The following is a 24019-nucleotide window of genomic DNA, read 5'->3' as shown; positions in this document are numbered from 1 at the left end:
TTAAGCCAAGTGTGGCCAGGCTCAGTACCAAGTTAGCCAGGGTAATTAATTCTTTGGCCAAAAAAAAAGGGAAATTGTCTTCTAAGGCTATGAGGATTACAATCTATGTCAGGAGAGGGACTAACCTTACTGCAAGAAGACATGACAATGATGCATTAGGCTGGTTCATTCATTCATGAGTTCAACAAATATTATAAATTGTGTGTAAAGTATTCTGTGTGATAACAAAACAAAAAGTAAAGGCAATCAAGTCCTCTAATAAGATTGAATTAGATGATCTTTGAGGTCCTTTTTGGCTCTACAGTCTAAGTCAAGGAACTGATTGAAAACTCTGATCATAATTTAAACTTCCCCCATTTAGTCAATAAGCATTTATTAAGTACCTACAATGTGCACGTGTTGTGTCCAGGGATACAAAAAGGGACAAAAGACAGTCCTGTCCTCAAGGGTGTACAATCTAGTGGGGGAGGACAACCAAAATCCAAATATGTACAAACAAGTTATATACTGGAATACAAACTATAGATAGAAATAGTTAAAAGAGGGAAGGTACTATAATTTAGAGGCTTGGGGAAAGGCTTCCTGTTGAAGGTGAGATTTTAGCTGACGAATGAAACTAGGGAAGCCAAGAGGCTGAGATGAGGGGACATTCAAGGCATGGGGGACAGCCAGAGAAAATGCCAGAAGAGGGAAATTCTTGTTCCTGTTCATTTATCCCAAAGATATACTTGAAAAGCCATGCTCCCTTGTAGCAACAGGCTAGCCTGGGAGTATGCTTCCTAAAGGTGATGCGTCATAAGTATTCAGAATATCAGAGCTCTATTGAAGGAACAGAGACTGTCTCATTTTGAAGATGAAGGGAAGTGATTTGCCCAAGGTCAAACAATTAGTAGAGGTGAGATGAAAACTTTGGTTTCCTGACACCCAGGCCATATCATCCAGGTCTTTTTACAGTATTAAGAAATAAAGATTAAAGTCCCAGAAAACCCATCCACACACCCCCCCCCCCCAAGCCCCCAAGCTAGGGGCTTACATCGGTTGACAGCCACACCTAATGACTACAGACAAGTGCAGTGATCGGGTAGGGAAGAGGAGAAAGGTCCACGATCTGGGTCCCCTAACCCGCCACAGTCTTGCTAGCCCTGCCCATTAAAGAATTCTCGGGTGTGGAGACAGAGCTAGACAGCGGGGTGTCTCTGTTAACTGGGGGAGAGGGAAGAACCTCAGAATTGAGTAGAAGAAACTAGTGGAGGGAGTGAGTGCGGAACCCATTCCTGAAGGGGCTCGGGGTCCGGGAGTGGGGGAAGAGGGGGACAGAAACTACAGACACTAAAGCCTGCCCCCTCCCCCCGCAAGTCCCCCTCCCAGTCAACCAAAAAGGGTAAAGGGGTGTAGCCGGAACCCCGATCTTAGAACCTCCGCCCTATGGGGGAACGAGACTCCCAGATCGAAGCGAGGACTCCGGGGACGTGGGGGAAAGCTCGGTCCCCGCCTCCCCACCCACCCCGCGAGATGCAGCAGCTAGAGCTCACCGCGATCGCCGGCTTCCCAGCCACCAGCTCCCGCCCACAAGAAACATGGCCGCCGGAGCGTCGGCTGCAATACTACGACGGCTCTCGCGAGACTTGGATCTCCCTATATCCGGCGCTGTTTGGGCCGCTTCCGGCCTCTTGGCTCCCAGCTCGTGGGTGGTGAAGGTGCAACTTCTTTCGGTCGTCCCGAATCCGGGTTCATCCGACACCGAGCAGCCACCCCGCAGCCTTCAGGCCGAGCCTCCACTTTCGTCGCAGCCATGCCGCCCAAGTTTGACCCTAATGAAATTAAAGTCGGTGCGTCTCAGGGTCCGGGAGGGAATGGGAGAACAGGGGCCTACTTCTCTCGCCCAGCCTCCCCCCAGCCTCCCGCCACGCCTGAGCCCCGCGCTCCTTGTGTTCCGGCCAGTTTCTGTCCCTGGGCCCGGCGGGTTCCGAGCCGCTCTGCCTTTCTTCCCCATGTGACGCTCCAGGTCTGTGGGATCCCAGCACTACCCCCTCCCCCAACCTCTTCTGTTTTCTTCTAACCTAACCTGAGCCCCCGATTCTCCAAGGGTTTGTTGCCTTTTAAAAAACGGGGGTGGTGGATTGGTCTGGGTTTGAAGCCACATTTGGAGTGAAGCAGATTGCTGGTGTGGGACCCTGGTGCGTCCTTCTCGCTACTACCCCATTCATTTTAAGGTAAGGGTTTTTGAATCCCAGCGCGGACGCTGGATTTCGAGCTAGAAGAGACTTTAGAACTTTATCTCCACCTTTTTTAAAAAAATGATAAAAGTTCGGCATATTTTGGTAAGCACTGACATTACAACGAGGAGTAGGATGATCTTTATATATGTTTTATTTTAAGACGTATTACTTATGTATATACATTATTTATAAGATAAAGAACTTTTTCTGAAGAAAGTGCTTTGAAAATTTGCACGTTTTGCGTTATTTATAAGCCTATATTTAAGAGCTTTTATAATGGCCGGCATTCTATCTTGAGTTCTCTGAAGCACACTGCATCAGGAACTCAAAAATGCTTTCTGACTTCCAAAAGTGGTGCAGGCCTAGTTTGTAGCATCATTGGGGTGTCTGGAGTGTGCCTGAGCATTCATTGTTGTCGCCCATGTTATAAATGGAAGATTTTCTAGAATGTAAAACCCACTAGAAACCATAAAGGATAACCAGTCCAGACCCTTGATTTTTACAGAGGAAAAGGTTTAGAGTGAATAAGGAATTTGCTCATTCATAATGACATGGCTAGTGCCTAGAGCAAAGCCCAATCAGATGTCCTATGCCCAGCATGTTTTACTGTATCAATGATGTATTGTATATTCTCTACAAAGGCACTGCAGAAAATAAGATAGGATCTTGTCTATCACATCTATAAACTCATCATTTAAAAAAAAATTATTCGTTGTTTTTTCTCTAGTGTTTTTAAGGTGTACTGGTGGTGAAGTTGGTGCCACATCTGCCCTGGCCCCCAAAATTGGTCCCTTGGGTTTGGTAAGTTAATGCAAAGATTTTTCCGAATTTGTTGATTAGGAGCCTTTTTAGTTGTGTCCAACTTTTCCTGACTCTGGGGCTTTATTAGCAAAAATACTGGAGTGGTTTTCTGTTTCCTAATTAGTTCTGCTCAACTGAGGCAAACAGCATTAAATTTAAGTCACGTGGCTAGAGCCCATTTGAGCTCTGTTCTTCCTGACTTAGACCTGGAGAATTAGCTACAGCACCACCTGTAGACTGCTCCTAATTTTAGAGTCTTCAAAGCACATACATTTGTAAAATGACCAGTAACAAAATAATTACTGGGAATCTTCCTTTAAAAAAAATTTTTTTAAGCAATTTGGACTTGAATAATACAAACAACAACATAAGTGATCTCTGATATTAATGGCTTAAAACGTGGAAGTAATGAAAAATGAGTAGGAAAATGACAATTTATGAAGGGGTAGATTACTTTTAAAAGCTTCCAGGAATTATGTCAATCTAACAGCGATATATGTGAAAAATTGAGGGTGCTTTATGCAGCCTGAATTTGTGTTTTAGAACAAGTGGTTAAGATTAAAAGTCCTAATAGATCCTCCAGACTTTTTTTTAACTATAGGCAGGCTGTTTTGTGAGTGTTGTGAAGTAATATAATGACTCTTTTTTTTCCCTTTAGTCTCCAAAAAAGGTTGGTGATGACATTGCCAAGGCAACTGGTGACTGGAAAGGGCTAAGGATCACAGTGAAACTTACCATTCAGAATAGACAGGCCCAGGTAATTTTCTTAATGTTGAAATTTGGACTTTTAAGAAAGTATATGTATATAATAACGACTTCACAAATGAACTACAACCCCCTTGCAAAGGGAAAAGCCCATTTTTGAAAGAAATGTATTGAAAGTCTTAAACTAGCTTCATTCTGACCACATTTAGATTTCTGTACTTAGAAGCAGAAATGGCTTTTCAAGTAATGCAAATATGAGAATACATGAACTCAGATAAAATGACCAGGATCCAGAATTTGATAGGCCAGATATTTGAAGAGCCCAGGAAGATGAAATTTAGTGGGAGTAGATATAGTTAAATTTTACATGTTACATTTTACATCTTTATTAGACATATTTTAGAAGTATAAAATAAGAGAAGCTAGACATGCCTCCAGTTATTAGCCTAAGGAATAACTCAGAATTTTAGTCAACACTATGATATGGCTACCCTAAAAAAGTAAATGCCATCTTGTGGCTGCATACAAGACTATGGCATTGGTAGTTTTGCTTATCCTTCACTTAACTGGACTTATACTGATATGTTATGGTCATTTCTTCCTGTAACATCTTGGGAAAGATCTTAGTGAGGTAACAGAGTTGTGTGCATCTCTGTAGGCTCCCCTTCAGTAAGATTCTTGTAGCAAAATCTGTCTTCACCTGTATTGTCATAGAGGTCCTTGTTAGAGACTTATATTGTCTTGGTTGGCTCTCAGGTTCCCTCCAGTTCTCAAACTGTCCTAATGAGGTAGGACAGCAAAGTATATGGAAGAGAATTAGGAAATCTAAGTTTGGGTCCAGCTAGCTGAGGCAAATTGTTTTACCACTGGACTTCATTTAATAGAATTTTTATAATCTTAAAGCTCAAAAGAAATGTAAGGTGTGGTTTATTGTTTAGAGGTAACAACTCAGTTAAACAGGAGGCATTGTGGAGTCTCAATTCAGGCTTGTCCCCCGTATTTTATGGGCTAATAATAAGCTAATGACTGGTGTTGAGATGAAATGACATAGAACCATGCATTTGGGAAAATAACTGAATTTATTTGTCTCTTTAGATTGAGGTAGTGCCTTCTGCCTCAGCCCTGATCATCAAAGCCCTAAAAGAACCACCTCGGGACAGAAAGAAGCAGAAAAATAGTAAGTTGCTTTTCTTGAGAAAATTGAAGGTACTCACTATGAAGCTGTGGGGTTTGGTTTTGCCTTCAGCCACCCGCCACTGCACCTGTTTCCAGTATCATGTTGGCTGGTGCAATCCAGTGGTGAGCTGAGAGAAAAACCCAGCTTAGGAAACAGGGTTATTCTGCTTGTGGGTGACTCTGTGCCGAAAGCTTGGGAACAACTGGTTAGAGGGACTATGGAATCATGTTACCCTTTACCAAGTATAGTGAGAGAACTTACCAGGACTTGTATGTGTTTTATATAGTTAAACACAATGGAAACATCAGTCTTGATGAAATCATCAACATTGCCCGACAGATGAGACACCGATCCCTGGCAAGAGACCTCTCTGGTAAGAACCACAACTACAAGGAAACATACCTAGGGTGTTTGGTATGTTTGAGGCATCAGGTTAGGAGCTGGGAAAGAATAAACGATGTATGACCAATTTTTAAATTAAGGCAGTACTTTGGGGTTTTTAGTGGGTGTGCATTAGAAGACTTCTCAAAGAGTATGGAGGCATCATGCAGGAAAGGAAAGGCTGACCTTTGTACTGCAGTGAATGTTTGCCTTCAGCCACCCGCCACTGCACCTGTATCCAGTATTATGTTGGCTGGTGCAATCCAGTGGTGAGCTGAGAGAAAAACCCAGCTTAGGAAACAGGGTTATTCTGCTTGTGGATGACTCTGTGCCGAAAGCTTGGGAACAAGGAGCAACAAAGGAAATGTTAAAAAAAAAATTTTTTTTTTTGTCTGCAAATATTGTGCATCAGTTTACTAGAACATTCTTAAAGGGAAACTTTTAAATGTCTAGAAAAAAAGAATGTGATCTTGAGTGAATTTAAAGGCTGATGGTGCAGCTGACCGTCTTAAATTCAGAAGTGAACCTGAAGACCAAAGGGGACATTTTTTGATACTAGTTTTATTTGTAACACATGATACACTGTTTCTTGGTGTTTTTATTCAAGAAGTTGGAGGATTTTGTTCATCCCCATTTTCCTTAAACATGAACAAGTTTGAGTGAATTATGGACCCTGGATAGCTTAATATTTTGTTTTCCCTTTTTATTACAGGAACCATTAAAGAGATACTTGGAACAGCTCAATCTGTGGGCTGTAATATTGATGGCAGACATCCTCATGATGTCATTGATGACATCAATAGTGGGGCTGTGGAATGCCCAGCTGTAAGTATTAATTCATCTTCTTAATAATTTAACATCATTGGGGACAAATTTAAAATAAAATTGATGATGCTTTTTTTCTTTCCACAGAGTTAAGCCACAAGTGGAGACTATTGCAATAAATTAACATTTGACAACAGACACAGGAGTTCTTCATTTTTCAGACTGGCAAATTTTTGCACCAAGCCACCCCACATTCTGGGAAATAACTGTTAATTTAGTTTATTTAGTCCTCTTACTCTGCAGGAATTTTTAAGTTACTTTGCAGCTCATTTTGGGGGTCACAGGGTGTTAGAAGAACAGGGAAGTTGTATCTTGGCAATGGGGCTGAAAATTGAGAGGAAACTGGTTGGACAAGCCAGCATTTGAATATGGTTTTCTGGAGATGAATACAATCTTAGATGAGTTCAGATAAGCTGGGACTTGGGGATCAAGCAATATTCCAAAGATAACCCTTCACTCATGATTTTTGCACAATTAGTATGTGTTTTTATACTAGGATTGTATGTGGCCAACATTGCATAAAAGTGTTATTTTCTTTTCCTTTGTTTTTAGAGCTAATATTGTAAGCTAACCTTGTAAGGAGGACTTGGGTATTGGCTTGGAAGGAAGATGAATGGGTCCATCTGCAATTTTTATCAGAAATGTTCTACTGTTGCTAGAAATTTTTACAAGAGTATAAATTTGGCTTATCCTCTATACACCCTTATTCCTGGTGGCACCTAAAATTATTTCTGTTCTTTGTCCTGGAATTTATTTGGGAGAAAAGAATGATTTAAGCTTAAAACCTGCCTCTCATTCCTAGGAGCTCCAAATATATAAAAACCTTGGGGAAAAAATAGTGAAGATATTCAAATGTTGCAACGCCCTGGGGTAATCTTAAACCTTGTATCCTTGAACCTTTTCATTTCACACATGCCTGCAACATTTCTACCATATTTGTTGGAGAATATTTCTGAAGAAAATAATGAATTCTTATCAAGATTGGTCATATCTGCTGACATTGCAATTTCTGAAGGGGCCACAAGGTGGTAGCACTAGCTCATACCCTTTGCTTTAGCCAACACTCAAGAATGTAGGATTCAGGTTTTCTCTATCTTTTCTTAGTGCCCACATATTACATAAGACAGGGCACACAGTTGACTTCAAGGTTCCTATCTCAGGTCACCTGAGGAAAAAATGTTTCTAGACATATTGCTGGTGGATTATAGTAGGAGCCAAGACTAGTTTTATGTGGACTCTTGCTACTAAAACAGCAAGAGAGAGACTTGGGCTGCCAGAGGACAGGCAGAAAGCAAGGGTGGTCTTAAATTTGGAAGAAACACAACCAAGTCTGTAGCAGCTCATAGCCCCAAGAATGGGAAACTCAAAACTTTGTTCAGTCCAGAAGTAAGAAAAGAATTTTATTTGAGGTAGAAGTGGGTTTTGCTGGTATAACATTCTAGGGGCTAATTCTGTAACATCAGAGCTGATTGAAAAGCAACTGCTATAGAGTGGCAGCTTCCACACCCTAAGGATCAGGGTTGGCATATTGGGTCTACTAGCTTAGAATCTCCCTTTCCAAACTCAAGTGAAGGTATGTTTTGGGCTTTGTTGCCATTGAGAATAGGGGGCATGGACAAGACCAGGTAATTCTTGTCCCTAGTGCAAGTTTCCATGTTCCTCCATTGTCCACTTTGTCATCATTTGTCAAGGTAGGAGAAGTCTTGTGTGAATTCCAAAAGTACTCCACCCTGTTCAGACCATTCTTTGGAGGATGGGATTTAGCTATTTTCCTGATCAATGACAATGGAGATACTTGGAGTTAAGAGTCAGGTCTTGGAAACTGCAATCTCCACCCTAGAGAGATTAGGAAGAGCTGCAACAAAAAGCTCAAGATTTAATTATTTGAGAATATGGCCCTCAACAGACATGTGCAAAAAAGGACGGGCCTGGGCGGTCCTAGGTCAAGCTAGAGTCACCATTGGCACTTGTGAGGCATAGGAAGTAAGGTAGGGAATTCGTTCACTTCCTGTGGACAGGGCCAGACGCCAGTTGGTGCTAGAAGCTTGAGGAGGCTGGAAGACAGCTCTTCAGATCACTCGAGTGAGTCAAGGACTAAGTTCCTTCTCTACCTTGGCCCTTTGGGCCTAATCTCCCTCTGGCTTGGCCAAAGGTTGAGTTAACCCCTTTCCCTTTTCTCCTCTCCCTCTCCCCTTTTCTTACTCCCATTGTGATTAAACCACCATAAACTTCTGACTTGAGTGTTTCATTTAGGGAATTACATAGCTGAATTCCCTGGCGACCATAAATTAATATTTTAACCTTAAAAGGTGATTTTCACCATAACACTTGTTGCTCTTCTAGAGTGGTAACATGGTAGGGGAAGGATGTACATTTGAGGACTACAATAGGTATAAGAATAGCTGATGCCTAGTATAGAATGTTAAAGATCTAATACATTGGATGATCCAACAATCTACAATTCATGTTTGACTAATGCTGAAACTACAGGTATTGTGGTTGACATTTAACCTATGCTAACTAGATTTCGGAGAACAGGGTCCTCTTATTGCCCACTGTCATCCCACTTTAGTCTCAGTGAGCCATGTGGAATGTAGGAGAACCCTGGAGTTTGGTGATAAGGGAGAAACTTGAAGTTGCTGGTCATCGGAATTTTTGTTCCTAGAAGAAGGTGGTTAGAGCTAAAGTTAAGAGCAAATGGACTAACCTGACAGAACCCTGCAGGAAAGACTACTTCTAGCCTATAAGGAAGAGGGGTGGTGTTTGAAGACTTAATGGGGTTTTTTGACAAGCATAAATCAGACCCTAAATTGGCATTTTTCTTAGTTCTATACTTTAGGACCAAATAGAATAAATTCAGTTGTTGAACACTAATGTTCATTGAGTATTTGGACCCCCTAAATTTCACCATTCAACTCATCTCCAAATATCCCACTGGACAGATTGGCTTTTGCCTTCTTCCCTTGTTTGTAAAAGATGTCTACTGAATCAAAACATCTGGGAAGAAACTCCATGAAACCCAATGCCTACGTATCAGGTTTGTCAAATGAAGTTGAATAAGGAACATGAGTTTTTCAGACCTCAGATACTTCCCAGCTGTGTGACCCTGGGCAAGTCATTTATCCACCATTGCCTAGTCTTTATCTTCTGCATTGGAACCAATACTCAGTATTAACTCCAAGACAGAAGGTAAGGGTTTAAAAAAACCAAACAGGTGCTTATATTGAGGCAGGAAAATCAATTTGAAAGCTTTCTTCTCTAGGAAAAAGATGATCTGGATTGGGGCAATTGTAACGGGTATGGAAAGAAGGGAACATATAAAATATGTGGTGGTACAAGTCAATAGGACTTAGCAATTGATTGGATGGCTACTTCTAACAGAAATAGGAAGAAGAGAAAAGAGTTCTTTTTTTGTACATGTGGCAGTATTGAATTGGAGATGTCCGACAGAGTTAGAAATGCTGCCAAAAGATAGGTAGGGAGCAGCTAAATAGCACAGTGGAAAAAGTACCAGGGCGGGAGTCTGGAGCATCTGGGTTCAAATTTGACCTCAGATACTTCTAGTTGTGTGACCCTGGGCAAGTCATTTAACCCTGTTTGCCTATCCCTTGCCCTTCTGTCTTAGAGCTGTTACCAAGACATAAAGTAAGGGCTTTTTTTTTTAAGGTAAGTATGGAAAATGGGGAGAAGGAAAAGCAGCAGGATGAATAGGACAGTTCCATAAAAATAGTGTTAGAAGTTTGAAAGTTTATATGGACACTAGAAGGAAAAAAAATCTTATTTAATTGAGGGGGTGGGAGTGGGAGAGGCATTTAACCATATTGAAGGAAAGAAGAGGCCCAGAGGAGGGATTGGACTGGTGCCTACATATATATGTGTCCCTTCCACATCTCCATGAGTCTTCCTGACTTCAGGCCCAACATTCTGTCCACTGTTCCACCCAGCACTTCTTTTTAATTAACCCAAATCTCATCTCTTCTTCTCTACCTCCTTCCCCCAACTAAAAAAAGAGAAAAACAAAGCCCTTATAGCAAATATGTATAATCAAGCAAAACATATCTCTACATGTCCAAATTATATGTCTCAGTCTTCTTGTCTGTTAACTGTCAAAGAGATAAGATAAAATTCAAAGATGAATCTGACAGAAGATAGAAGAAGGCATTGTTAGCATTTTTCTGACAGATCTAGGGACTTCAGTGGACTGACTACTCAATATCAGTTAGCAATCTGCTGGGACAGCTCCAAAAGCTGGGGGGATTGGGGGCTGCAATAAGAAAAGGCCTTCCTTCCTTCCTACCTTCCAGGAATGAGGAAGTGATCAACTCCCTGAAATGCCCCTGTCAGACCTCTTTCAGAATCTTGTGCTTTGGTTCTGGTGCTTCCTCCCCTTCCCCCGAGTTTAGGAAAGACAATCAGGATGATAAAGAATCATGTGAGGGTCAGATGAAGAAACTGGGGATAATTAACCCGGAGAAGAGAAGGCAGAACAGCTGTGTTCAGATATTTGACAGGCTTTCATGCAGAACCAGGAGCAATCAGGCATAATGTTTGAGGCAAAACTTACTAACAATTGAAATTATCTAGATATGGACTCAACTGACTTGGGAAATAGTAGGTTTCTCCTCATTGGAGGTCTTCAACCACTTTATTATTCCTTTGAGCACAATAGTATTCCATCACCAACATATACCACAATTTGTTCAGCCATTCCCCAATTGAAGGGCAGCCCCTCATTTTCCAATTTTTGACCATCACAAAGTGTGCAGCTATGAATATTCTTGTACAAGTCTTTTTCCTTATTATCTCTGGGGTTATGTTATATATCTTTGGGGTTTTAGTTATGTTATAGTAGGATCCCTTTTAGGATACTGGGTGATAGTCAGGAATTCGCATCCTCCTGAGTTCAAATCTAGCCAGCTGTATGACCCTGGGCAAGTCACTTAACCCTGTTTGCCTCAGGCTTTCTTCATCTGTAAAATGAGTCACAGAAGGAAATGGCAAACTTCTCTGGTACTTTTGTCAAGAAAATCCTAAATGAGGTCGTACTGGATCCTTCATATTTGTTTTTTTGGACACGACTGAAAAACAGCTACATAACAACAAAGATATCTTTTAGGGGTATGGATTGGACTAGAAAACTGCTGAGACCCCTTTCAATGCTGTGAAAAATATGATTAAGTGGAAATAAGACAAAGCAATGCCAGTGTAGAGGATATGGGTGGCTTCGACATCCCAGATAATAAAGAAACTCTAGATCTGCTAAAGGATGCCGTACCACTAAGGATATAATTGGCATGGCTATTGCTGCCTCTGAATTCTTCCAGTCCAGGAGATACGACTTGGACTTCAAGTATCCTGCTGACCCCAATGAGTTCGGGGACCAGGATAAGTCCCTCTTAAGGAAGACCTAGTGATATCTATTGAAGATCCCTTTATCCAGGTTAACTGGGAAGCTTAGAAAACATTTGCTTCCACCAGAAGCATCTAAGTAGCAGAGGATGGTCTCAAAATGACCAAGCAGAAGTAATATAGAAAAAGCTGGGAATGAAAAAACCCTGCAGCTGCGTGCTGCCCAAAGTGAAGGACATTGTCTCTTTGGCTCTGTGAATTTCAAAACTACTCAACCCTGTTCAAACCATTCTTTAGAGGATGGGATTTGGCTGTTTCCTGATCAATAACAATAGAGATACTTGGAATGACAGAATCAGGTCTTGGAAACTACAATCTCCACCCTACTCAGGGTAACAGGATTTAGAAAGGGCTGCAGCAAAGCTCAAGATTTAATTATTTGAGAATATGGCCTTCAACAGACATGTGCAAAGGGGACAGACCTCTGGGCGGTCCTGGGTGAAGCTAGAGCCACCATTGGCACAGGTGAGACACAGGAAGTGAGGTAGAGGAGAGCTCAGGAGTGCTGGAACTTCCTGTGTGGAGGAGAGTGTGGTGGTTGGAGCCTGGTGCTTGGAGTGGAGGCCCTCAGACTATTTCTCCATTTTGGTCACGTGAGTGATAGGGACTGATCTCTTTTCTTTGCCTCGGCTATCCAAGGCCTTGGGCCTTGGGCCCAGCCTAAGCAGAGGGGGTATTTAAGCCCTATTCCCTTCTCTCCCCTTTCTCTCTCTATGTCTCTCTCTCTGTCTCTCTCTTTCTCTCTCTAATACCTTTCTTCCTCCTGTTTGTAATTAAAAACTCCATAAAAGGTTGACTGCTGACTTGAGTTTTCATCTAGGAATTACATAGCTGAATTCCTTGGCGACCTTAAATTAATATATATATCAGTCTTTTAAAGTGATTTCCATATCACAGCTCTAAATCTCTGCAGTCGTGCAAGCTGGCCCAGTTGCATGGATGGGGTTGATGATTTCCCATCTGTCTGGGGAATCCAAAGATACTTCACATTGTAGACCTAGTGGTGAGTCTCTTCACTGGATGGATCAAGCCTGGTACCTCCTGCCTGTATGAATGTCTGGCCATATAATATATTAGATCCTCAGAAGAGCTGGGTTGCTAGACTGAATTCACCAAGAAGACTGCAGAAACCTCCAGGCTAAGTAAGTTCTGTGTCCAGGAGTGTCTCTGAGGCAGTTCAAGCACTGGACACCCAATTTGGCATCTCTTCCTGTACTACTTCCTGTAGCAGACCAGTTGTATTTGGGAAGGGGGTGACTTGGGGCTTCAAACTTAACTCGTCTCCCATTTGTAAAAGAAAAATAAATACTGGAAAGCAATTAACTGCGCCAAACTGGCGTTTATTGTTAAATGAGTAACTCATAACTCCAGAGTCTAGACATACCTAGCACTACAGTCTAAAACCCAGAGCTGAGGAATGACAAGTATATATAGTCTACACAAAAGAGTGGGATCACATCACACAAACTCCCCACAGAAAGGAGGGAGGCAGGGACTGTCCCCTGAATATTTCTTCTGTTGGGAGTGGGAGGTGGCAACCAGAGTTTCATCCTAGAAGGTTTCCTTCTTCAAGAAGGTAAAGTTTTCTTCTCTTGGGGCCGATTACATCATCTCTGTTCCATATATGGTAACAGCCAAGGTCACTCTGTAGTTTCAAAGCCAACTGAGATGTCATAAATTTCCTATATTAGGAGCATCTGGAAACATTTCAGGATGCTGACAGCAAGCACATTAATCCCCATGGCTTGTCAAGGCACTTCAGAGGATTTTTACTCACAATGTGATTACCCATTACTGGTTCCCAGTAATCCCAGTTGATTATTCAATCCACAATCCAGATTTTTACTTATAATTAAATCAATGATTACAATTCATCATTATAATAGTGGGTATTGAATAGAATGATCTACAGAGGATAGAGTTCTAAAAAGGCATAAAACAATGAATATAAACTGATTAAAGTTGCTTAATTAGGGTATCTGTTATACATTTCAACCTCTTTGTGGTTCCATCACTATTCATCTGACCATGTGGAACCTAGTTTTGTCATACTATGATTGGGATAAAATGGCTGGTTTTTCCCTTATCCTTCCCCACCATGTGAAGATCTACACTTGTGGTTCAGCTGCTGAAATGATCGCTTGCTGGGTTCCTTCATGATTTTTACATACAAAATAAAGAAGTTTTTAAGAAACCGGGTGGAGGGGAAAAGAAAATTTAGGGAGAGCTCTTTTGGAACCTCCTCCTTTAATTCAAACTTTCTTTCTTTTAAACAGAGCAAGAGGCGGAGGAGGAAGGCAGCTGGGTGGCTCAGTGAATAAAAAGCCGGATCTGGATTCAAATGTGACCTCAAACATTCCCTAGTTATGTGATCCTGGGCAAATCACTTAAGTCCATTTACCTTAAAAAAGAAAGAGGAAGAGCAGAAAGTTATTTTTATCCACTCCTCTTTAAGAGCAATAGAGCAAATGCATATAGCAGTGGGAAATGTGTACTTAACCAAATGAGATTGAAAATGTAATCTTTACAATAAAAAAGGGGAAAGGACCTACTTGTACAAAAATAGTTATAGCTGCTCTTTTTGTAGTGGCAAAGAACTGGAAAGTGAGGGGATGCCCTTCAATTGGGGATGGCTGAACAAGTTGTGGTACATGATGGTGATGGAATACTATTGTGCTGTAAGAAATGATAAGCAGGATGATTTCAGAAAAAAACTGGAAAGATCTGCAGGAACTGATGCAGAGCAAAATAAGCAGAAATGGCAGAACAGTGTACATGATAACATCAATATAGCACAATGATTATCTGTGAAAACTAGAGTACTCTCAGCAATGCACTGATCTGGGAAGGTCCTGAAAGATTTATGACAGGGGATGCTCTCCACCTCCAGAGAAAGAACTAGAGGAGTTGTCTTTCACATCAGAGTATTTATGGTTTTATTTTGGGGTTTTGGTTATGCACGAACATGCTCTTACAACAGCAATCAATATGGAAGTGTGTTTTGACTGACAAAAAAAAATAAAATAAAGGGATTGGATTGACTAGAAGAAGAAAAAAAGAAACTGTAATCTAGAGATCTCCCTATTCTCTTGTTTCTAGCCTTGGGTGTTACCTTTATGAGTTCCAGACATGATTTCCAGTTGCCCCAAGGAAGGTTTCCTTTTTAACAATGTGCTTTTCAGAGGAGAAAAGGAGGACCACTAACAGGATAACTGTCCTTCTTACAACCTGCTTGCTAAATCTAGTGGCCCCAATATCATCCTTTTTGACCTCTTTTAAAGTTCTAATCCAGTCCATGGGCCATTCTGATCACATCGACTTGCCATTTGCTAAAATGATCCTTTTTCAATTTCATCCTCAACCTCTATTAAAGTTCTAGCCAAGGCCATGGGCCATCCTGATCGTATCAGCTTCCCAATGGCCTTAGTCCCTTCTTGGAGCTGATTTGGAGGACCCTTGCCTCTCTGACCTAGGGCTTCCTTTTTACTGGGTAGCTAGGTAGTACAGCAGAGCCTGGAGTCAAGAAGACCTGAGTTCAAATGTGGCCTCAGATACTTATGAACTGTGTGACCCTGGGCAACGGTTTGCCCAAGTTTCCTCATCCACAAAATGTGCTGGTAAAGGAAATGGCAAACTACTCCAGTATCTTTGCCAAGGAAATCCCAAAAGGGGTCACAAAGAGTCAGATACAACTGAAAATGACTAAATGACCCCCCCACACACACACACAATTTTCTTGTTACTACATTAAAAACCCCTATTCATCACCAATTCCTGGATCAAAAAATTGAATCCCTGACCTCCTTAGTCCTTGGCCTTTCTTGGCTCCCTGGGTTCAGTGATCCATTGCATCCAATTCCTGATCACATTTCCCCCTTTTCCTGCCATTTTCACCATCAATCTGTCTCTTAGTACCTATCCTTTTCACTCCCATGACCACACACTCTGGATGACAGAATGTATTCTAGGGAGCTTTTTTCAGTTCTTCAGTACTTTAATGGATCTGTGATCTCATCATTGGGAGTATTCCTTCCAATACCATGGACTATAACACATTTACACATATCCTTGCAACTCCTTTTTTTTTTAATTTACATTTTTTTAGCTCGAGTCATCTTTTTTTTTCATTTGAATTAGTTTATTTAGTCAATTTAGAACATCCTTGCAACTCTTGTATCTAGTCTCCCATAAATCCTCCACAGAAGATCAACTCAGTGTACCAAGGATCTTTCTCTGGATCTCTGGGCATTAGATGAGTACAAGTACAGCCCAACACTACCCATCGATTATCCTCCACTCTGTCTGCTCATACATTTCTGCTGATATCTTGTATGTAATTTTGTGTATGTAGTTTCTTGTGGGGAATCTGCTTCAGGCTACTTATGCCAGCACCAAGCCCATTATTTTTTGAGTCATACTCAATTTTGGTTCCATGATTCATAGTCACATAGTAACCCTGAAACAAGCTCAATGTAAAAATATGGAATTTTTGCCCCTTCAAAAAGACTGGAAGTAACCAAAGTCTTGAAATAAAGAATAGATTCTGGTCCATTAATGTAATGGAATACTAGAGTACAACTAAGTCCAAAAAGTATGAAGAATACAGAGAAGTCTAAACAGAGTTTTATGATGCAATGCAAAGTGAAAAGAAAAAAAAAGCAGAGCCAGAAGAAAAGAATTTGTAGAAGAAAAGTGAATAAGAATAAATGAACAGGGACTCTAGAAAGGGATTTAGAAGGAATGACTAAAATTATGATGATACTTCTGAAGGAATAAAGATAGAAGTAAAGAAAGGATGCTCACTCTCCCCACTGTTGTTGGATATAACTCTGGAAATGCTAGCAATAACAACAATTCAAGAGAAAGAAATTAAAGGCACAAAGGTAGGTAGAGATGGGATAAAATAGTCCATATTTGCTGATGCTATAATGATTTAGTGAGAAAAATCTGCGGAATGAGCAGATACCAATTCAAACAATAGCTTCAGCAAAGTTACAAGCTACAAAATAAGCCCTCAAAAAACAAAAGCATTTCCATACAATGAGATTCTTGGGTGTAACAAGATCCAAAAGGTAATAATTGAAAAGGAAAGCCTTTTCCAAATAACTACATAATGCATCAAATCTGAGATCAGCCTACCAAAGTACACAAAGTCCTCGTATAGATTCAACTACAAAGTGCTCCTTAAAGAAATAACAACTTAAATAGCTGGAGAAATAAATATTCAATGTTCATGACTGTACCATGCCAATATAATAAAAATAACAGTATTACCAAAGTTAATTTGTAGTTTTAATACTATCTCAATCAAATTATCAAAAAGAATACTTTATAGAACCCAATAAAATAATAACAAAGTGTATTTGGAAAAATAATACATCCAGAAATCAGGACTTGATTTATTGTTCTGTTAATTGCCTAGACTTAATTGCTGATTAAATTTAAAAATATGTGCGTACATTTTCTCCCAGAGAATCTAGTTGCTGGCATACTCTTACATTGCTCTGTAAGAATTTTTCAAGCTCATTAGAAGTGAAATAGAAAGATAAGACAATGAAATTATCAGCAGACTAGTAATTGTAGAATAATGATGATGGTGATAACCACCTACGTTCATATAGCACTTAATGGTTTGCAAAGGGCTTTATATTCATTAGCTCATTTGAGTCTCACAACATCTTTACTTCAAGGATTTATTTCTGTTAGGTCTAAGCACATGGATGTAAAATGACGGTTCTCTGTGTAAGAGAGGAACTTTTTACAAGCTTTCTGGTTTATGGGAAGACTTGTACTTGCCTCCAGTATGATAATACTATGCCTCTCTTGTTGATGTGACATCCAGAGGAAATTTGAACTTTATTTGGGAGCCATAGGGGATTTTTTTAAAGATTCTGAGCAGAAGATTGACATGTGTGGATCTATGTATAAAAGGAAGATTATTTTGGCAGACTCTAAATAGTGTGGGTGGGGAAGAGGAGGGGTAGAAAGACTTGTTAGGAAACTATTGTGAAAACTGATTTATGAATGCATATGCTAGGATGTTGGCAATGGAGATAGAAAGGAAAGGAATACAAGACATGTGGGAAAGGGAGCAGCGAGGTTGCACAGTGGATGGAGCACCTGGTGTAGGGAGGACCTGGGTTCAAATCTAGCCTTAGACACTTCTTACCTGTGTGACCATGGGCAAGCCATTTAACTCCAATTGCCTAGCTCTTGCCACTCTGGTCCTAGAATTGTTACTAAGACAGAAAGTAAGGGTTTAAAAAAGGAGAGAGAGAGAGAGAGAGAGAGAGAGAGAGAGAGAGAGAGAGAGAGAGAGAGAGAGAGAGAGAGAGAGAGAGATGGGAAAGGTAGAATCAACCCTTAGAACTGATGAGTTATAAGAGATAAAGGAGAGGATGAGGAAAAATGACACCCAGGTTTGAAACAAGAAAAGTCAACTGAATGATGGTTACCACTGCCAGGAACAGTTGTGAAGAGAACAGATTTGGGGGGAGAAGGAAATATTACTATATTGTGTCAATAATTAGCCAAAGGTAACAATACATTAGGGCACAAACTCATTTAGATAGAATAACAGATTAGAAGCAGTGTCATTTGCTTTTTTCTTTCTTTTTATTTTAACATTCATTTTAAAAATTTTGAGTTCTGAATTCTTTCCCTTCCCTCCAAACCCTTCCCCACCCATTGAGAAGATGAGAAACATAATGCCTATTATTCATATGAAGTTATACAAATCATATTTCCACATTAGCCATGTCTCCAGGGGGGAAAAAAAGCAAGAAAACTTAAGAAAATGAAAAACAATATGCTTTAGTCTGCATTCTCAGTTCATCACTTTTCTCTCTGGAGGTGGATGGCATTTTTCATCATGGGTCTTTTGGCATTATATTGGATCATTATACAGAACAGAATATTAAGTCTTTCACAACTGATCAACATAATATTGCTGTTACTGCGTATAGTGATCTCTTGGTTCTGGTTACTTCACTTTACTTTGCATCAATTCATATAGGTCTACCAGGTTTCTCTGAAACCAATCCATTCATCATTTCTTATAGCATAATAGTATTCCATCACATATAGCACAACTTATTTAGCCCTTTCCCGGTTAATGGGAATCTCCTCAATCTCCAGTTCTTCAACACTATAAAAAGATCAAGCAGCATTCCTTTCCAAAATGTCCTTATTCTGTAGAGGGAAAAATAAAGTGGCAGAAACCTTGGCCTAAAACCCAACTAACCCAGATCATTTCATCAGATTAACTAATCCAGATAGAAATGCTTTCAAAAGCATTTATAAATGGAAAACAAATACTCACAAAACTAAATGAATCTGCTTGCTTTTTTATAGCAATCTCTTCTCATTTTAGCAAATAATGGAACTACCATAATGGAACTCTCTAATGTGATATGAGAAAGTAGCAACAATATTTAAGAAAGTGAAGCTTAAAAAGACCAGAAAAGGATTGCTCATGGGTGGGACGAGCTAACATAATAAAAATGACAATCCTACACAAATTAATTTACTTATTTAGTGCCATACCCATTGAACTACCAAAAAACTTCTTTACTGAATTAGAAAAAACCATAACTAAGTTCATTTGGAAGAACAAAAGATCAAGGATATCCAGGGAAATCGTGAAAAAAAAAAGGAAAGGAAGGAGGACTTGCAATCCCAGATCTCAAACTATACTATAAAGCAGTGGTTATCAAAACAATTTGGTACTGTCTAAGAGACAGAAAGGAGGATCAGTGGAATAGATTTGGGGTAAATGATCTCAGCAAGACAGTTTATGACAAACCCAAAGACCCCAGCTTTTGGGACAAAAATCCATTATTTGATAAAAGCTGCTGGGAAAATTGGAAGACAGTGTGGGAGAGATTAGGTTTGGATCAACACCTCACACCCTACACCAAGATAAATTCAAAATGGGTGAATGACTTGAACATAAAGAAGGAAACTATAAGAAAATTAGGCGAACACAGAATAGTATACATGTCAGACCTTTCGAAGGGAAAGACTTTAAAACCAAGCAAGACTTAGAAAGAGTCACAAAATGTAAAATAAATAATTTTGACTACATCAAATTAAAAAGTTTTTGTACAACAAAACCAATGTAACTAAAATCAGAAGGGAAGCAACAAATTGAGAGACAATCTTCATAAAAACCTCTGACAAAGGTTTAATTACTCAAATTTACAAAGAACTAAATCAATTGTACAAAAAATCAAGCCATTCTTCATTGATAAATGGGCAAGGGACATGAACAGGCAGTTCTCAGCCAAAGAAATCAAAACTATTAATAAGCACATGAAGAAGTGTTCTAAATCTCTTATAATCAGAGAGATGCAAATCAAAACAACTCTGAGGTATCACCTCACACCTAGCAGATTGGCTAACATGACAGCAAAGGAAAGTAGTGAATGCTGGAGGGGATGTGGCAAAGTAGGGACATTAATGCATTGCTGGTGGAGTTGTGAATTGATCCAGCCATTCTGGAGGGCAATTTGGAACTATGCCCAAAGGGTGATAAAAGACTGTCTGCCCTTTGATCCAGCCATAGAACTGCTGCGTTTGTACCCCAAAGAGATAATAAGGAAAAAGACTTGTACAAGAATATTCATAGCTACGCTCTTTGTGGTGGCCAAAAATTGGAAAATGAGGGGATGCCCTTCAATTGGGGAATGGCTGAACAAATTGTGGTATATGATGGTGATGGAATACTATTGTGCTCAAAGGAATAATAAAGTAGAGGAATTCCATGGAGACTGGAACAACCTCCAGGAAGTGATGCAGAGCGAAAGGAGCAGAACCAGGAGAACATTGTACACAGAGACTGATACACTGTGGTACAATCGAAGGTGATGGACGTCTCCATTAGGGTCAATGCAATGTTCCTGCACAATCTGCAGGGATCTAAAAAAACACTATCCACAAGCAGAGGATAAACTGTGGAAGTAAAAACAACAATGAAAAGCAACTGCTTGACTACAGGGGTTGAGGGGATATGACTGAGGAGAGACTCTAAATTAACACTCTAATGCAAACCAACAACATGGAAATGGGTTCGAATCAAGGACACATGTGATACCCAGTGGAATCGTGTGTCGGCTATGGGAGAGGTAGTGGGAGCGGGGGAGGGAAAGAAAATAATCATTGTTTCTAATGAATAATGTTTGGAAATGACTAAATAAAATAATGTTAAAAAAAAAGACCAGAAAAGTACAGAAAAAAACTAGTGCTGGAGGAGAAACAATTTTAAAAGTACTCAGGGACCAGATTTCAAGATACTTTAAAAAGAGAAAGATTCTAAAAGAATGAAAAAGATCTTGGAAAGTATGATTATCCTCACTCAAAAGAGATCATCTAACCTTCCACAAGGGAGAAGTGTATATTACCCACATGATAATATCCGTTGGATGGTCAGCCCATTAAGCTAGATCATCAGTATGTTTATCTTGTATAGGGCCCTGACTATGAACAATGAACTGGGCCCAGAATTGAATGGGGTCAGGAAATTAGACTGGATTACATTGGGAAAATTGTACAATATCGTCAATAATCCTAATATGTTATTGTTTTTTTAACACCCATATACTTCTAATGAATCATACTTGCAGAAAATAAATTACAAAGAGCAATGGAAAGATCGATAATAAATTCAAACTTTCTATAACATTGAAAATCATGGCTTGCTCATAAGAAATGATATAAAACATCACTGAGCATTTATAAAAGGCTATAAAAAAGGGTAGATGAATTGTATGGTCAGGGATATCATGTTACTCCAATATCTAAGAAATATATATATATATCAAAAATGTTATTATAAACTTAATAATAGTTAACCTATTCTCCTCTTAATCAGTTCTGGGCCCCAGGCATTGTCCATTTGCAGTATTTGTCTAAGACAAATATCTACAGATAGATAAAGATAGATTAAGGACCAGCTCTATAGGTCCTTCACTCAACACAGACCAAAGATCCTTCCTCCCAACAACTTTGTCCTTGGGAGGGGTGACCTTCCTGATCTTGGTTTGTATCTTCTCAAATCTTTTTATTTTTCTAGGACATGTTACTACCTTGATTTCAATAAATCAGACCCAGAAATACAAAAAAAAAATCATACTCTAAACAATAAGCACTCTTTATCTACTTGTTTAATTGCCTGGTTCTTTTAATGTTCCTGAGCATCTCTCTGAAGGCTGATATTTTTTTAAATATAATTTTAAATCTTTTAAAAATTTAAAAATTAAAAAAAATAATTTTATTTTTTTTAAATATTTTTCCATGGTTATTCATATTCTAGCTCTGTCCTCTTCCCTTCTCCCTCCCAGAGCTGACAAGCAACTCCACTGGGTTATACATATATTATCATTCAGAACCTATATCCATATTATTCATTTTTGTAATAGAGTAATCCTTTAAAACCAAAACCCCAAATCATATACACATATAAATAAGTGATAAATCATATGTTTTCTTCTGGATTGCTGTTCCCACAATCCTTCCTCTGCATGTGAATAGTCTTCTTTTTCATAAGTCCCTCCAAATTGTCCTGAATCATTGCATTGGTGCTAGTAGAGAAGTCCATTACATTCGATTGTGCCACAGTGTATCAGTCTCTGTGTACAATGTTTTCCTGGTTCTGCTCATTTCACTCCACATCAATTCATATAGCTCTTTTCAGTTCTTATAGAAATCAAGCAGTTCATCATTCCTTATAGCACAATAGTATAGTATTCCATCATGATCATATACCCCAATTCATTCAGCCATTCCTCAAACAAGGGACAAGCCCTCATTTTCCAATTTTTTGCCACCTCAAAAAGCTCAGCTATGAACATTTTTGTGCAAACAGATCCATCCCAATCTTTTTATCTTTGGGGTACAAACTTAGTAGTGGTACTTCTGGATCAAAGGGCATGCATTATTTTAAAACCCTTTGGGCATATTTCCAAATTGTAAAATTCTATCTTTTTATTTTTTTAATTTGGAAATTTTTATTTAATTAATTAATTTAGAAGATTTTTCCATGGTTACAAGATTCATGTTCTTTCCCTCCCCTTCCCCACCCTCTCCCATAGCCTATGCACAATTCCACTGGGCTTTACATGTGTCATTCATTGAGACCTATTTCCATATTATTGATATTTACACTAGGGTGATCATTTAGAGTCTACATCCCCAGTCATATCCCCATTGACTCATGTGATCAAGCACTTGTTTTTCTTCTGTGTTTCTGCTCCCACAGTTCTTTCTGGATGTGGATAGTGTTCTTTCTCATAAGTCCCTCAGAATTGTCCTGGATCATTGCATTGCTGCTAGTAGAAAAGTCCATTACATTTGCTTGTACCACAGTGTATCAGTCTCTGTGTACAGTGTTCTCCTGGTTCTACTCCTTTCACTCTGCATCACTTTCTGGAGGTTGTTCCAATTCACATGGAATTCCTCTAGTTCATTATTCCTTTGCTCACAATCGTATTCCATCACCAACATATACCACAATTTGTTCAGCCATTCCCCAATTGAAGGGCATCCCCTCATTTTCCAATTTTTGGCCACCACAAAGAGCGCAGCTATGAATATTCTTGTACAAGTCTTTTTCCTTATGATCTCTTTGGGGTACAAACCCAGCAGTGCTATGGCTGGATCAAAGAGCAGACAGTCTTTTAGCACCCTTTGGACATAGTTCCAAATTGCCATTCAGAATGGTTAGTTCCATATTTTTTATTTGAGTATTCTCATAAAAATGTTGTTATGGATGTAAATTGTGAAATGCTATAGTCTCTGAAAAATTAAGTTAAACCTCAACCAAAAGTTAAAGGGGAGATAGGGCAGCACATACCCTAGAGTCAGTATGTAATGAGAAAGTCTGGTCAATAAAGGCCCAGCCCTTAGAGCTCATGTGGAAGCTGATGAGCTTGCTTTTTGGTATGCAATTTTGAAGGGATTCCTCTTCCTGAGTTCAAGTCCAGCCTCAGACAATCAGTGTGATCCTAGGCAAGTTACTTAACCCTGTTTTCGTCTATTTTTTCATCTATAAAATGAACTGGAAAAGGAAATGGCAAACCACTCCAGCATCTGCCAAGAAAACCCCAAATGGGGTATCAAAGAGTCAGATATGACTGAAAAACGACTAAACCATTATGTATATTATCTCATTTAATAGTTAGGCTTCTGATTCAGCTGATTTCCCTTGACATCAGTTTAAATCTTTCTGTTCTATAAATAGTTCCCTTCACACATCATTAAAACCCCTTTTCAAAAAGTCTCCAGGGTACTGGGTGGGTCTTCTGGGCAAAGTTTCTAGAAAAGCATTCGCCAGAATCACACCAGAAGCTGGCAGGCAGCAGGTTCTGATCTGCCCTGAAAGAGGCAACATTGATCAGTCAGTCAGTCCCTCAAGTGGTCCATACACTGATGAGTTTATCAAGTCACTGAATTATCAGAGCGATTAAGAATGGAAACAATCCTTTGGGGTTTGTGGGAAGATATA

At 39.6% G+C, this 24019-nt stretch overlaps 2 protein-coding genes and 2 non-coding genes across 7 annotated transcripts in view; 3 read left to right on the top strand and 1 right to left on the bottom strand.

Moving 5' to 3' along the window:
• LRSAM1 (leucine rich repeat and sterile alpha motif containing 1) overlaps positions 1-1629 on the bottom strand; it is a 50120-nt gene extending 48491 nt beyond the window's left edge. For all 4 annotated transcript variants that reach the window (XM_056812439.1, XM_056812440.1, XM_007475030.2 and 1 more), the window contains exon 1: positions 1533-1629. In XM_056812439.1, coding sequence (XP_056668417.1) covers positions 1533-1579 — 47 coding nt within the window. In that variant the 5' untranslated portion in view covers positions 1580-1629. The remainder of the gene's footprint in view (positions 1-1532) is intronic.
• On the top strand, positions 1450-6246 carry RPL12 (ribosomal protein L12). The gene is made up of 7 exons (XM_001364914.5): positions 1450-1829; positions 2947-3020; positions 3679-3777; positions 4821-4902; positions 5189-5275; positions 5996-6108; positions 6196-6246. Exons 1-7 carry the CDS (start codon positions 1793-1795, stop codon positions 6199-6201), a joined length of 498 nt encoding a protein of 165 aa, XP_001364951.2. The 5' UTR covers positions 1450-1792; the 3' UTR covers positions 6202-6246.
• Positions 4975-5106, top strand: LOC130456725 (small nucleolar RNA SNORA65). Its single transcript, XR_008915770.1, has one exon. It is a non-coding gene; the product is annotated as a small nucleolar RNA SNORA65 (small nucleolar RNA).
• Positions 5503-5634, top strand: LOC130456726 (small nucleolar RNA SNORA65). Its single transcript, XR_008915771.1, has one exon. It is a non-coding gene; the product is annotated as a small nucleolar RNA SNORA65 (small nucleolar RNA).
• Positions 6247-24019: the final 17773 nt, after the last annotated feature.

The sequence above is a fragment of the Monodelphis domestica genome, chromosome 1, assembly GCF_027887165.1.
Source record: "Monodelphis domestica isolate mMonDom1 chromosome 1, mMonDom1.pri, whole genome shotgun sequence".
NCBI classification, from domain to species: Eukaryota; Metazoa; Chordata; class Mammalia; order Didelphimorphia; family Didelphidae; genus Monodelphis; species Monodelphis domestica.
This window is presented reverse-complemented; position numbering and strand designations above follow the sequence as displayed.